The sequence below is a fragment of the Oratosquilla oratoria genome, chromosome 33 (assembly GCF_046742065.1).
Source record: "Oratosquilla oratoria isolate Oo_2021 chromosome 33, ASM4674206v1, whole genome shotgun sequence".
Lineage (NCBI taxonomy): Eukaryota > Metazoa > Arthropoda > Malacostraca > Stomatopoda > Squillidae > Oratosquilla > Oratosquilla oratoria.
In genome coordinates this window covers 37367862-37380828 of record NC_134809.1, presented here as the reverse complement: position 1 = coordinate 37380828, position 12967 = coordinate 37367862, and the positions used below count along the sequence as shown (strand labels likewise).

The 12967-nt window shown below is 37.6% G+C and overlaps 1 protein-coding gene across 6 annotated transcripts in view; it reads left to right on the top strand.

Moving 5' to 3' along the window:
* LOC143017840 (uncharacterized) overlaps nt 1-12967 on the top strand; it is a 107881-nt gene that overhangs the window by 14104 nt on the left and 80810 nt on the right. For all 6 annotated transcript variants that reach the window (XR_012965706.1, XR_012965705.1, XR_012965708.1 and 3 more), the window contains exon 2: nt 3787-3858. Coding sequence is in view for 2 of the 6 variants with exons in the window: in XM_076172776.1 (XP_076028891.1) it covers nt 3787-3858 (72 nt within the window). In the remaining 4 variants the exon portion in view is untranslated. The remainder of the gene's footprint in view (nt 1-3786; nt 3859-12967) is intronic.

Below are 12967 nucleotides of genomic sequence, written 5' to 3'. Positions count from 1 at the left end.
CAATTGACAAGCACTGCATAATGGAGTAAAAACGGGATACACTAAAACACTCCCTATAGGACATGGGACACATACAGGAAACCAAATTCTTCTAAATGGAACATCACAGGTGACAGGAGTGCAATTCTGTGCCATGGTGCTGAACCACACATCTATCACATTACATTTCATAAACACCAGCAACAGAATGCAACAAAAAACTGCACCTGTAATATACGACTCAAACATAACCACACAAAACAGCCACTCAGAAGTGCATGCATGCTCGATGACTAAGTCCTTTAAAAAAAAAAAAAAAAAAAAAAAAAAAAAAATCGGTAGGGTACGTGTACCAATGGAGACGCATTTGACACCAAAAATTTCAACCTGCCGATGGTGAATAGATAGGAGCATAATTATAGGCTCAAAAAATCACTTGATTATCCCCTCATAATGTGACATAGTCTTACCTTCCTAATCCAAATAGGTATGTGACTTTAGGTTTTTGTAAGGATTCTTTCAAAAACGGTACTTATTTTATTTCATCTCCTCCAGTCACGTACCTATTTGGATTAGGAAGGTAAGACTATGTCACATTATGAGGGGATAGTTAAGTGATTTTTTGAGCCTCTAATTATGCTCCTATCTATTCACCATCGGCAGGTAGAAGTTTTTTTTTTTTTCAAATGCGTCTGCATAGGGCAAGTGCGTCTCCATTGGTACGTGTACCCTACTCCAGCAACAATCCCCAGATATAAGCCCCACAGAAAACACCCTCCCACACCAGACAAGACCTTTTCTAACATGCCTGTGCTCAGAACACATGAAGACAACCAATACAGATAGGTCTGGCAAGAGATTCAAACTGCCCCAAATGCAATCACCACACAGAAGACATAAAACACCTTATAATACTATGCTGGTTTTTCCTGGAGGCTTTAGTGGAGATGTATTGGATATCTGCATTTTTTTTTAAATTGCAACCACATCCATTTTGGTAATGTAAGCAACATCCACATCTGCATCTACAGCTTGAAAATGAGGATATTGCTCAGTATAGTGTTCAAAAAATATATATGTATTTATATACTATTGGTAATTAGTTATTTTGAAATCCTCAATAAAAGTCTTGAGAGATTAGTCTATATAGGTGGAGCAAGTTATTTGCTGATGACACTGCGCTTGTAGCAGGATCAGAGGAAGAATTAAGGAAGATAATGACAGTTTGGTAATGTGTGCAAAAGAAGGAAGTTGAAGATAAATGTGGGTAAAAGTAAGGTGATGAGATGTACAAGGGAAGAAGAAATCAGCAAATTGGAAGCGAGTATTAAAGGAGAGACTGGAGGAAGTGGATAGCTTTAGATACTTGGTTGCGAATGTGGGAGGAAAGGGAGGGGTGGAGGTGAAGTGTAGATTGAGAGAAGCAAGTAAATGCCTTGGGGGATTAAACCATGTAATGAGAAGTAGACATTTGGGAATGGATGCTAAGAGGAGATTTATGAAAGGGTTATTGTACCGACAGCACTGTATGGGGCAGAAACATGAACATAAGAGAGGAAGAGTTTAAATGTGTTTGAGATGAAATGTCTGAAGTATGGTAGAGGTTACTTGGTTGGATAGCATGAGAAATGAGGAGGTGAGGAGGAGAATGGGGATGGAAAGGGAGTTGGGAGATAGGGTTGATGAAAGTATTAGGATGGTTTGGATACATGGGAAGAATGAGTGAAGAAAGGAAAGTAAAATAAGTGTAGAAGGCAGAGGTGTGGATGGAGTGAACATGAGGGGGTAACCAAGAATGAGATGGGTGGATAATGTAAAAGGGGTGTTGAGGAAGGAAAGGAGAAGACCAAAGATAGGGGTGAGTGGAGAAATATATGGATGATGATCTGATGTATGGAAAGGAGTGGGTTGGTGGTGAGGGAGTACATGTGAATGATATTTTGATGCAGACTGAAGGGATTTCTCCCCGTCTTCTCTTTTTCTGATTGAGGGGACCGGGGGGAGTTGCCAATTAAATGAAGTGGCTTACTGTGGGTGTCCTGTGTCTTGTTGCATTGCTTCTGAACCATGGCAGTGGGCAAGATACAGGGATGACTCGTCATCTAGGAGAAGCCAAGAAAAGAGGGAGGGGTGGTGAATGGGTGTGGATGAAGTGGGTGGGAGTGGATTTGTTTTTTACTTTGGCTACCTCCCTTGTAAGGGGGAAAAGGCCGTTATATGTGTGTATGTATTATTATTATTATTATTATTTTTTTTTATTATTATTATTATTATTTATTTTAATTTATTTATTTGTTTATTTTATTTATTATTATTGTTGTTATTATTATTATTATTATTATTATTATTATTATTATTATTATTATTATTATTTTTTTTTTTTTTTTTTTTTTTTTTTTTTTTTTTTTTATGTATTTTCTCTGTATGGCACAATAGTTGTGGTCATGGCTCTCCCATACAATCTTATCTTCATGTCAACCATGAGAAGATGATAAACCAGAAACCTGACTTCTCTCTGTCTCTGTTAGAGAATGCATGGGGTTGGAATATTAAACTACTTAAGTTAAATAGTACATACTGTAAATGTAAGAGATATTATTTTACACAACTGCACTGCTGAAGTATTGAGAGTTTCGATACAGTAAATGTCTTTATTAACTATACAGTGGTATGCCATAAGCAATCTCAAATTTTTACCATATGTAAATAAGAATGAGATGATGTGCCAATTTTTATATATTAGGTAATATGGGTTATTGTCTCTTACTGCATGAGTGAAGTAATTGTGACCACAAATATAACTGGCAACACTTTGTCCCTTCCCTACTCCCTTATCTGTGTTTACAACTGGAGTTACTGGACTTAATATCTGACAGTACAAGCCCAGTCAACACAAAGGGAGTGCATGCAGTGACTGCAGTCCACTGACTATCATAGCGGTGTGTTTCTTGAGTGCTTGAGAAAGTTAGTAACTGTGTGGTCAGTATTTGCTGTTTATAAGTTTATAATCTATATTCTAATAATAACCAGCATAGAAATATGGTTTCAACCTTCAGTTATATTTGCACATTCTCCTTTACACATCAATTTTAATCTTGTATGCATATTCAATGGTGAGAACAAAGCAGAAAATTTGTTTATAATGAAAACTGAACAATTTTAAAATACATGAAAAAAGTATATATATATATATATATATATATATATATATATATATATATATATATATATATATTGTAAATGCTGACCTACATTTTCTTTTTATCCTCTCTCCACTCACTCTCCTCTCTCTCTCCTCTCTCTCTCTCCTCTCTCTCCTCAGCCTCTCTATCACTCACTCACTCACTTCATACCTGGTTAACTATTACAATACCATAAAAACATTTGGTGTGGAAGTTCTTTGGGCAACAAAATTATGATATGGTTGTGTGTGTGATGTGTTAAAAGAAATATTCATGAAAGGAACATCCTCATTGTGGAATATTTTGAAAGCAGTGCACAAAACACTATGTAATGAATTAGCTGAAGACCAAACAATTTGTGCAAAGAAGAAAGATGATGTAGAAGAAACTCCTTGGCAAAAAGCTAAGTCAAAGGTGGGGCAAATAAATTGTTGAAGTGTGAATAGGAGCAGTAAAAACATTGGGTGGGTAGTCTTAGCTTGCAGTGGGAAGTGCAAATAAATAACACTATGCGCAGGTTGTGATGGGAAGGAGGCACTTCCATATGGCTCCCCTATGTGTGAATTTGCTTGTAGCAAATGTGTTCATTCATTCATTCATTAACTTTGTTTTCCTTCTTTTACAGAGTGTATGGTTTGAAAGGACCAAAGCATCATCAACATCTGTTAATGTAGAGGAGGAGGTGCCAAATTCATGGGTAAGAAGTGACTTGGGTCTTTTCTCTCCTCTTCCTCATCTTTTTCCTCTTCCTTAGAGGACGAGGAGGAAGAAGAGGAAGAGTATATTGTATTTCACTGGCCATAACTAGTAGTTCTACCTTTGGGAACAATACTGTGCCAAATAGGCAGTGAGGGTCATAGTGGTTAGAAATATAGATGCTAAGGCAGGGGGATAAATTTGTTTAAAACCAGGAAGGAAAAATACTACTGTAGTATGTCAATATTTCTGAGTGAACACAAAACATTGTTACTCAACTAAACAATCTTTTCCATTTTCCAAGAATGTTCTTAAAATACTGAACAGCCCTATCCTTTTCATCCATTCTTTTCCTCACCTTGATTCCTATTCAATTCATCCTTACAACCCCCACCATACTTCTCAAGTGCTTCACTTTGAACTCTTTTTTAAAGTTCTCTTTTCTGGCTCCCTTAAATTCCAGGTCTCTGACCCATACAGTGTCATAGGTACAAACACCCCTTCATGCAATGTTCTCTTTGCATCCATTCCCAGGTACCTATTTTTAATGACACTTTTCATTCACCCAGAACATTTACTTGCCTCCCTCAGTCTACAGTTTACTTCCATCTAAACTCATCCATTTCCTGCTATATATAACCCTAAATACTTCACTATTCACTTCCTCTAACCTCTCTCCGTTTAGACTTTCCTCCAGCATACTACCATGCTCACCCTCTGTACATCTCATCACCTTGCATTTACCTACGTTTAATTTCAACTTTACATCACATACCCTCCCAAACTCTATCACCAACTGCCTCAGGCCCTCCTTTGACCAAGTCAATAGTACAGTGTCATCAGCAAGCAAGAACTGGCTCATCTCGCATTTCTCTCCACTCTCTTAACTTTCTCCAATCCATCACCCTTGGTACCTCTTGTTCTACCCTATCCATGTTCAAATTGAACAGCCATGGTTACGTAACACAAGCTTGGTGCTGCCCCATCTTCACCTCAAACCACACACTTTTGGCCATACTCTGCTTTACATCAATTTGAGATAGGTCACCTTCAAATTTACAAAATTTGTCTCATAGAAAAATAACTACAGATTCCCACCACCAGTAGTGGGTTTACATGAGCAAAAATTATGTAAATATAGTTAAAATTGCTTGAAGTAATGGGAAAGGATTAGAGAAAAAGGAGGGAGAGAGAATGTGAATTAGATAAAAAAAAATAGTAAAGAAAGCATGAAAATTTGAATAAAAACTCAACTGAAAATTAAGGGACAATTGATGGGTTGCATGTGGTGGTCCTGCAAGATGGAGAGCAAAGCTGCCAATTTTCAAAACCTGTCAACCAACCCTGAGGGGCTGACATTTGGTCTTCATACTGGGACCAACATAACTGTTTCTTACACTTTTTTGCACATGTAGAGCTGATAACCAGTACCTGCTCTCATCTCCCTGCCACTTTGAGCCAGTGACATAGAAACAGTCTCACACAGCAATTGAAGTAAGATGTACGAAGAAACAAGCTCCGAAGCGCTAAGTAGTGCGTCGCCAATGGACAAATTTGAAACCAACTCCACCTAGTTGTTTACAAAAACGAGAAGGGAGAAATATAATACGAGTGACCACGATAATGTAAACGTCTTTGTATCTTTATTTATTTTTTCATGGTCAGTTACTTAAAAAAATGGAAGTCCAAGAGACAAAGAACTAACAAAAAGATGCCTAGACGTACGTAGGGTCGAATCACTTTTCGGGGTAGTCCCAAAAAGGACATGCCTGAATGAAACACCGAAGACGTACCAAAGGTTTGAAAGAAAAATTGTTTCTGGTTTTGACAGAGTAGAATTATGTAGAGGGGTAGAAATGGAAAGAGAAACCAGGTTTAAAAATATAATGAGAAATAGGGAAATCGATGACTTGTTAGGTGAAATAATCGAACTCAAAAGTAAATGTAGAATCATAAACAAAAAGGTAGCCCCATTAAGGAGGGCCAGTAAAGAAAATATTGGAAATAGATGAGTTGAAAAAGGAACTAAATAGGATAAAGGGGAAAAATGAAGAAATGAATAGGAACAAGGCATTAAAAAAAGAGATGAAGGATCAAATGCAGGTAGTGACCGAGAAACTGGAAGAAAAGATCAAGGAAAATGACGTCCAAGAAATAAACAGTGGAAAGAAGAACAGGAAATTCAAAAATTATCTTATAAAGAAATAGTGGACCAACAGGTTTAGGAAAATGCTAAGAAAACTGTAATCCAAGCAATTAAAGAGAAAAGTAATTTGGTCAGGGTCACTGGATAAAAAAAGATGCATTGTAATATATGGTATTAAAGAGAAGCATGATGTTCCTAGATATCAAAGAGAAACAGGGAAAAGATCGCTAAAGAAATTCTGAAAGATTCATGGGGAAGGACAAAGTATAGATACAGAAATTGAACATAGAATAGGAAGATACTCGAAAGAAAAACAATATAGGCCACTAAAAATAAAACTTAGGTCACAAATGATTGCAGAGGAAGTACTATCTACAACAAAACTAGTAAATAATGAACATTACAAAAATGTATGGATAAAAAAAGAAATTAGTGATGAGGAAAAAGAAAGAGAAAAGGAACTTAGAAATGAAGCAAATGAAAAAAGAACAGACTTTTTTGAGAGTGGTGGACCTGAGGCTGAGAAAATGGTATATATGTGAAAAGGTTATCAAAAGTAGGTGGGTTAAACATCTGGAGGAAAAACTACACTTGAATCCAAATCTGGATTTAGACCAGGAAGATCATGTACAACAAACCTGATCTGCTTCTATTCAAGACTAATAGAAATAATACAAGAGAGGGATGGATGGGCAGACTGTGCCTTTCTGGACCTACAAAAAGCATTTGATAAGGTACCACACAAGAAACTAATAAGAAAAATAGAATCAATAGGTGGCATCAGAGGAAAATTATTGGAATGGATGGAAGACTTCCTGACTGGGAGAAAAATGAGGGTAGTAATTAGAGACAAATACTCAAATTGGGAAGAAATGATAAGTGGTGTCCTGCAAGGTTTGGTACTGGCTCCAATCATGTTTGCCATATATATAAATGACATGGGTGAAGGATTAGATGCTGTGATGCATGGATGGAAGTGAGTGGAGGATGGGAGGGGTGAGGGAATATGTGTGAAAGATATTTTGACGCAGCCTGAAGAGGTTTCTCCCCGTCTTCTCTTTTTCTGCATGAGGGGATGAAGCAGCCTTGCTGTGGATATGCTGTGTCTTGATACATTGCTTCTGACTCAGGGGAGTGGACGAGATGCAGGGATGACGCGTCATCCAGGAGGAACCAAGAAAAGAGGGAGGGAGGGGTGGTGAATGGGTGTGGATGTGAGGATGAAATGGATGGGAGTGGATATATGACTGGCTAGGCTACTCCCTTGTAAAGGGAAAAAAGCTGTTGGTATATGTATGTATGTAAGGAGTGGGGATGGAGGTTAAACTGTAGAATTAGGGAAGCAAGTAAATGTCTTGGAGGAAGGAAAAGTGTCATTAGAAATAGGTGTTGGGGGATGGATGTGAAGAGAGGACTGTATGCCCAACCCTCATTTTGTGAACTAATTATTTATTTATATAGAGAGGGAGGGAAAAAGTTGACTGTGAACAGGCTCCTTACGTTTTTTGTGGTTATCCATATTCAGGATGAAAGAACAAGAGAAAGGAAAATATTACAGCAGTAGCTTTATCTTATGTAATAGAATAAAAGCAATCATTGTAGCTCAGTGTAATATTGTGCTTTACTATGCTTTGGTGACCCTCATTGTCTCATCCAACCACCCCTAAGTGTAACTGTGTATATACCTAGTTGTATCTTACAGGAAGGGGAGCTATGCTCATGGTGTCCCATCTCTGTATCTCACATCATAGAAATTGTTCTTAAATTTTTGTATGGTTTTTGCACACCATCATTTCATCCAGTTTGTTCCATACATCCACCACTCTGGGGAAAACTGTTCTTTTTCAGGTCTCTTCTGTAAATGTCCTCTTTTAGTTTCTTCCCATGTCCCCTTGTATTTCTCATATCCCAATTTAGCAAGTCTTCTCTATGAAGGCCTTCCATACCTCTCATGATTCTATAGATGGTCAGTAAGTCTCCTCTTTCTCTTTGTTCCAAGGTCATTAATTCGAGTTTTGACAATCCTTCTTCGTATGACAGTTCTGAAGATGTGGGGGCCAGTTTCATAGTTGCTTTTTGGGTTCTTTCAATTTTTCTTGTATTCTTTTTGGTTTCTTTCAATTTTCCTTGTATTCTTTTTGGTACTGGGTGACCATAGTGTCGCTGTGTACTCCAGTCTTGATATTTTTAGTATGACTATTTTCTATGCCATTTCTTCATCCAAGTAAGTAAATGCAAGTGTTAGTGACTTCAGCAAGTTGTAGGTTTCTTAAACATTTTTGTTTATCTGTTTATCAGGGGATATGTGGGATGTGTCCTTTGTAGTGATTACTTCCAATTTCTTTATATCCTTTTCATTAATTTTATATTGTCCTGAATTTCTTTTCTTTTTTACTTTTTTCTTTTTTCTTTTTTAAATTCCATTATACTACATTTCTTGATGTTGAAGTCCACTTCCCAATTCTGACTCCATTCCCAAATTTTGTTCAGATTTCTCTGCGGCGAGTCCGTTTGTTTCAGTTCTGACTTTTCTCAACAATTTTGCATCATCAGCAAAGAAGTTCATGTAACTGTCCACACCCTGGTCCATGTCATTCACATAGATAGCAAACTTTATTGGAGCCAGTACCAATCACTGGAACTCCACTAATCACCTCTTCCCAAGTAGAACCATTAACCATTATCTCAGAGCATTCCCATTTTTCTTCCATGCAGGAAATCATCCATTCCGGTAGTTTTTACCTTGTACCCTCCTATGGTCTTCAGTTTTCCTAATAGTTTTCTATGTGGCACTTGATCAAAAGCTTTTTATAGATCTAGGAAAGCACAATCAACCCATCTGTCTCTTTCCTGTATTATATCTAATAGTCTTGAGTAAAAGCAGATCAGATTTGTGGCACATGATCTTCCCTATCTGAATCTAAACTGTCTCAAGTTTAGTATGTGGTTCTTCTCCAGATGTTTTGTCCATCTATTTTTTATAACTTTTTCACAAATTTTGGCTACAGTACTTGTAAGGGAAACTGGTCTGTAATTTGTTGGGTTTTCCTTGTTTCCTTTTTATATTAGTATGATGTCAGCATTTTTCCATTCTTCTTGTATTTTTCCTTCCTTAAGCGAACAAATTGTATATTTTGCCTACCAATTCTTCTTTACACTCCTTTAGTATCCAGTTTGCAATTCTATCAGGGCTGTGCAATTTCCCCATAGTGGAATTTCACTTCCCACCCTTCATCACATTGTGTATCCCCAAAGGTGTAGGCGACTGTGAAACACCAATTGTCACTTTGTTCCACTTTAATCACTTATTGTCACTACACAATTAAAAGTTCTAAATCAATAGTATTTGTCACATCTTCCTTATCACTACAGTGCACATTGTAAGTCATCGACCGACCGCCGCTCCTGTCCGGTGCGGCTCGGTTTCGTTCAGCAAACTGCTGAACACGCACAATCGCTTGGTTACCAGCAATCGTACTTACACAGTTTTTAGTGGGAGTATTCAGTCTTCCACAATATGCTCAGCTGGTACTTAAGTATTATTACATTTCTATTTATATATTATAATATTTCCCGGGGGGGAAGAGCTCGTTATTATGGGGTAGTTCTGTAATGTAATGTGTTGGTGGTTGATTGCACTTATGAGTGTGTGTGTGTTGCTTGATCCTCGTGATGTTTAGCTCAGCAATATCTTGGCAGGAAATGGTGGTGCCAGTAAGTCCAGAGTGTGGTTGGGGTAGTTGAGAGGAGGGGTGAGTGGGTCATATGACTGACTGATACTCACATGTGTATGGGACGTATACAATTGCCATATTTTTTCTCTAGTGAAAATGGATTTGAAATGTTTACTCATGACCTCAGCCATTTCTATATCTTCTGTGTATTTCATGTTCCCCTGGTGTAGTTCCTCTTTCATGGTTGTTTTTTAATTTACCATTCGCATATCTATAGAAGGGTTTTGGTTGATCCTTGCATTCTTCTATTATGTCTTTTTCATAATTTATTTTTCCTTCTCTGCATATTTTTATATATTCATCCCTTTCATTGATATATATTTGCCACTTTCTAGGATTTTTCTCTTTTCTATCTTTTCCCAAGCTTTATCTCTTTCTCACTGTACTTTCTGTTAAACCAGCACTTGTTATATTCCTATTCCTGTTTTTGACTTGGTACATATTTATCCATCCCTTCATTATAGATTTCCTTCAGAATCTTCTATTTTTCTTCCACTTGCGTCTTTTCATTGTGAAATTTATCATTCCAACTTGCTTCTCGAAAAAAATTCTTAAGTTTCACAAAGTCTGTTTTACTATATGCCAGTCTCTCTTTTCTGTATTTCTCATTTCTCTCCGTATATATTTCCTCCTTTAGTTCTAGTTCAAGTAATATGTGGTCACTTCCCAGTTGGTATCGTGTCTTCAGTTTTATCCACAATTTCAGGTTCTGACATAAAAAATCGACGGTTCTCCATTATTTCTATATCTGGTGTTTTCCTTTACCCATAGTGTCATTGTATATTCCATCATGCAAGAAACCGTTTTTGGGGGCACATAGATCACAAACCTTCTCTTTATCATGTCTTTATCTTCAATGCTTATTGTGATAATTTTCACACAGTTCCCTTCATTTGTAACCTTGATCACATTTAAGTTTTTCTTAGCTAAAAACATGACATATTATGTGGGGATAAAATGGGTGGGAGTGGATTTATGCCTTTGACTTTGGCTACTTCCCTTGTAAGGGGGAAAAAGCCGTTGATATGTGTTATTTTAATTATAAAAAATGGAGGAGTATGACAAATTTCTGAAATAATAAAAGGACGTTTTGGAAGCAAAGGAAGGTGAGGCAAATCAAGTAGAGAAGAAAAAGTAAAAGGTGCAGATGGAAAGAGTATAAAAGCAGGTGCTAAGGGGAAGATGGGCAAAGTATTTTAGAAGCTGCTAAATGTGGAGGAGGATAGGGAGAGAGTGGTGGTAGCAGTGAAAGTGTTAAAAAAAAATTAGTGATGGGTGAGGAAAAATGGAGGAGAAATAAGAAAAGATGAAGTGCAAGTAGTTATTAAAATGATGAGAGCAGGTCACATTGGTATAATGCGGGGTGTCTGAAGAAGGGAGGTACACTAATAGTGAGGTTTAATGTGTATCTAAGGGAGGGTAGAGTGCCAGAAGAGTGCTTTTATAGTTCTGCTTTACAAAAGAAAAGGGAACAAATGTGAGTAGTAGTTTCAGAGGGATCAATTTGAGTGTAATTGAGAAGGTTTATGGAAGGGTTTTAATTGAGAGGATTAGGAGAGAAGCAGATTGAGTAATTGTTGAGGAAGAGTGTGTATTTAGGAAGGTACAGGTTGCTCACATCAGATTTTTGTGGTAAGATAGATATGTGAGAAAGCTTCAGCAAAAGTAAAGATTTTTTTAAGTTTTATGGGTTTAGAAAAGGCTTATGACAGGGTAGACAAGTAGGCGCTGTTGGAGGTTTTGCAGTTATGTGAGATCTGGGTAAAGCTGTTAAGATGAGTCAAGAGTTTTTATGAGAGTAGTAGAGCTTATGTTACAATTGGAAATGGTAAGAGTGAGTGGTTTAAATTAAAGGTGGGGCTGATTCAGGGATGTCATGTTGCCATGACTGTTCTATGTGTACCTGGATGGGTGGTGCAGGAGATATGAGGGTGATGGGCAGGGGACTGGAAATGGTTAAAATGGAGAAAAGTGGGAGATGTTTGCTGACAACACTGCACATGTGGCAAGGTCAGAGGAAGGATTAAAGGAGTTATTGATGATTTTTTTGGGAAGGTATGTAATAGGAGAAGTTGAAGTTAAAAGGGGGTAAAAGGAAGATGATGAGATGTACAAAGGTAGAGGATGGCAAGGAGTTGGAAGCAAGTTTTATGGGAGAGACAGCACTTGGCTGATAATGCCAAAAATTTGATAATTCATTCTTATAGAAGAGAGGTTGTAGAAAGTGGATAGCTTTAAGTACTTTGGGTTGCATGTGGCAGGAAAGGGAGGAGTGGAGGTAGAGGTAAATTGTAGATTGAGAGAAGCAAGTAAATTCCTTGGGGGGATTAAAAAGTGTCATGATAAATAGACATTTGGGAATGGATGCAAAGAGGAGTGTGTATGAAGGGGTGATTGTGCTGATAACATTGTATGGAGCAGAGTCTTGGATTTTTAAGAGAGGAAAAGTTTGAATGTGTTTGGTGAAATGTCAGAAGTCTGGTAGGAGTTACTTGGTTGGATGGAGTGAGAAATGAGGAGGTCAGGAGGAGAGCAAGAGTGGAAAAGGAGATGACAAATAAGAAAGATGAAAGAATATTGGGATGGTTTGGACACATTGAAAGAATGAGTGAAGAAAGATTAGTAAAAGAGGTGTGGAAGGCTGAGGTAGAGGAAGTGAATTAGTGGAGATGACCGAGGATGAGATGGATGTATGGGGTAAAGGGGGTATTGAGCAAGAATGGGAGAAGGCAGGAGATTGGGATGAGTGGAGACTAGATGTGTATAGGTGATATTATTATGCAAGGAAGGAAGGGGCAGGGGATAGAGGGGTGCTTGTGTGTGAATAATATTTTGACTCAGTTCGAAGGGATTCGTCTCCATCTTCTCTTCTGCATGAGCAGATGGAGAGGGTGGGGTAACCGATTAAGTGAAACAGCCTTGCTGTGGATGTACTGTGTCTTGCTACATTGCTTCTGAGCTAGAGTTCCATGAGAAGCTAGGATGAGAGGGAGGAAAGGGTGGTGGATGGGAATAGGTATGTGCCTTTGACTGGGTTACCTCCCTGATAAAGGGGAAAAGCTCTCGGTATATAGATAAATATATTTATATTATTATTATTAATTTATTATTGTACATATTATTGTGATAAATGTGTGTGTGTGTGTGTGTATATATATATATATATATATGTAAAAGGATTTGGGAGATAGGGTTGATGAAAGAGTGTTAGGATGGTTTGGACACATGGA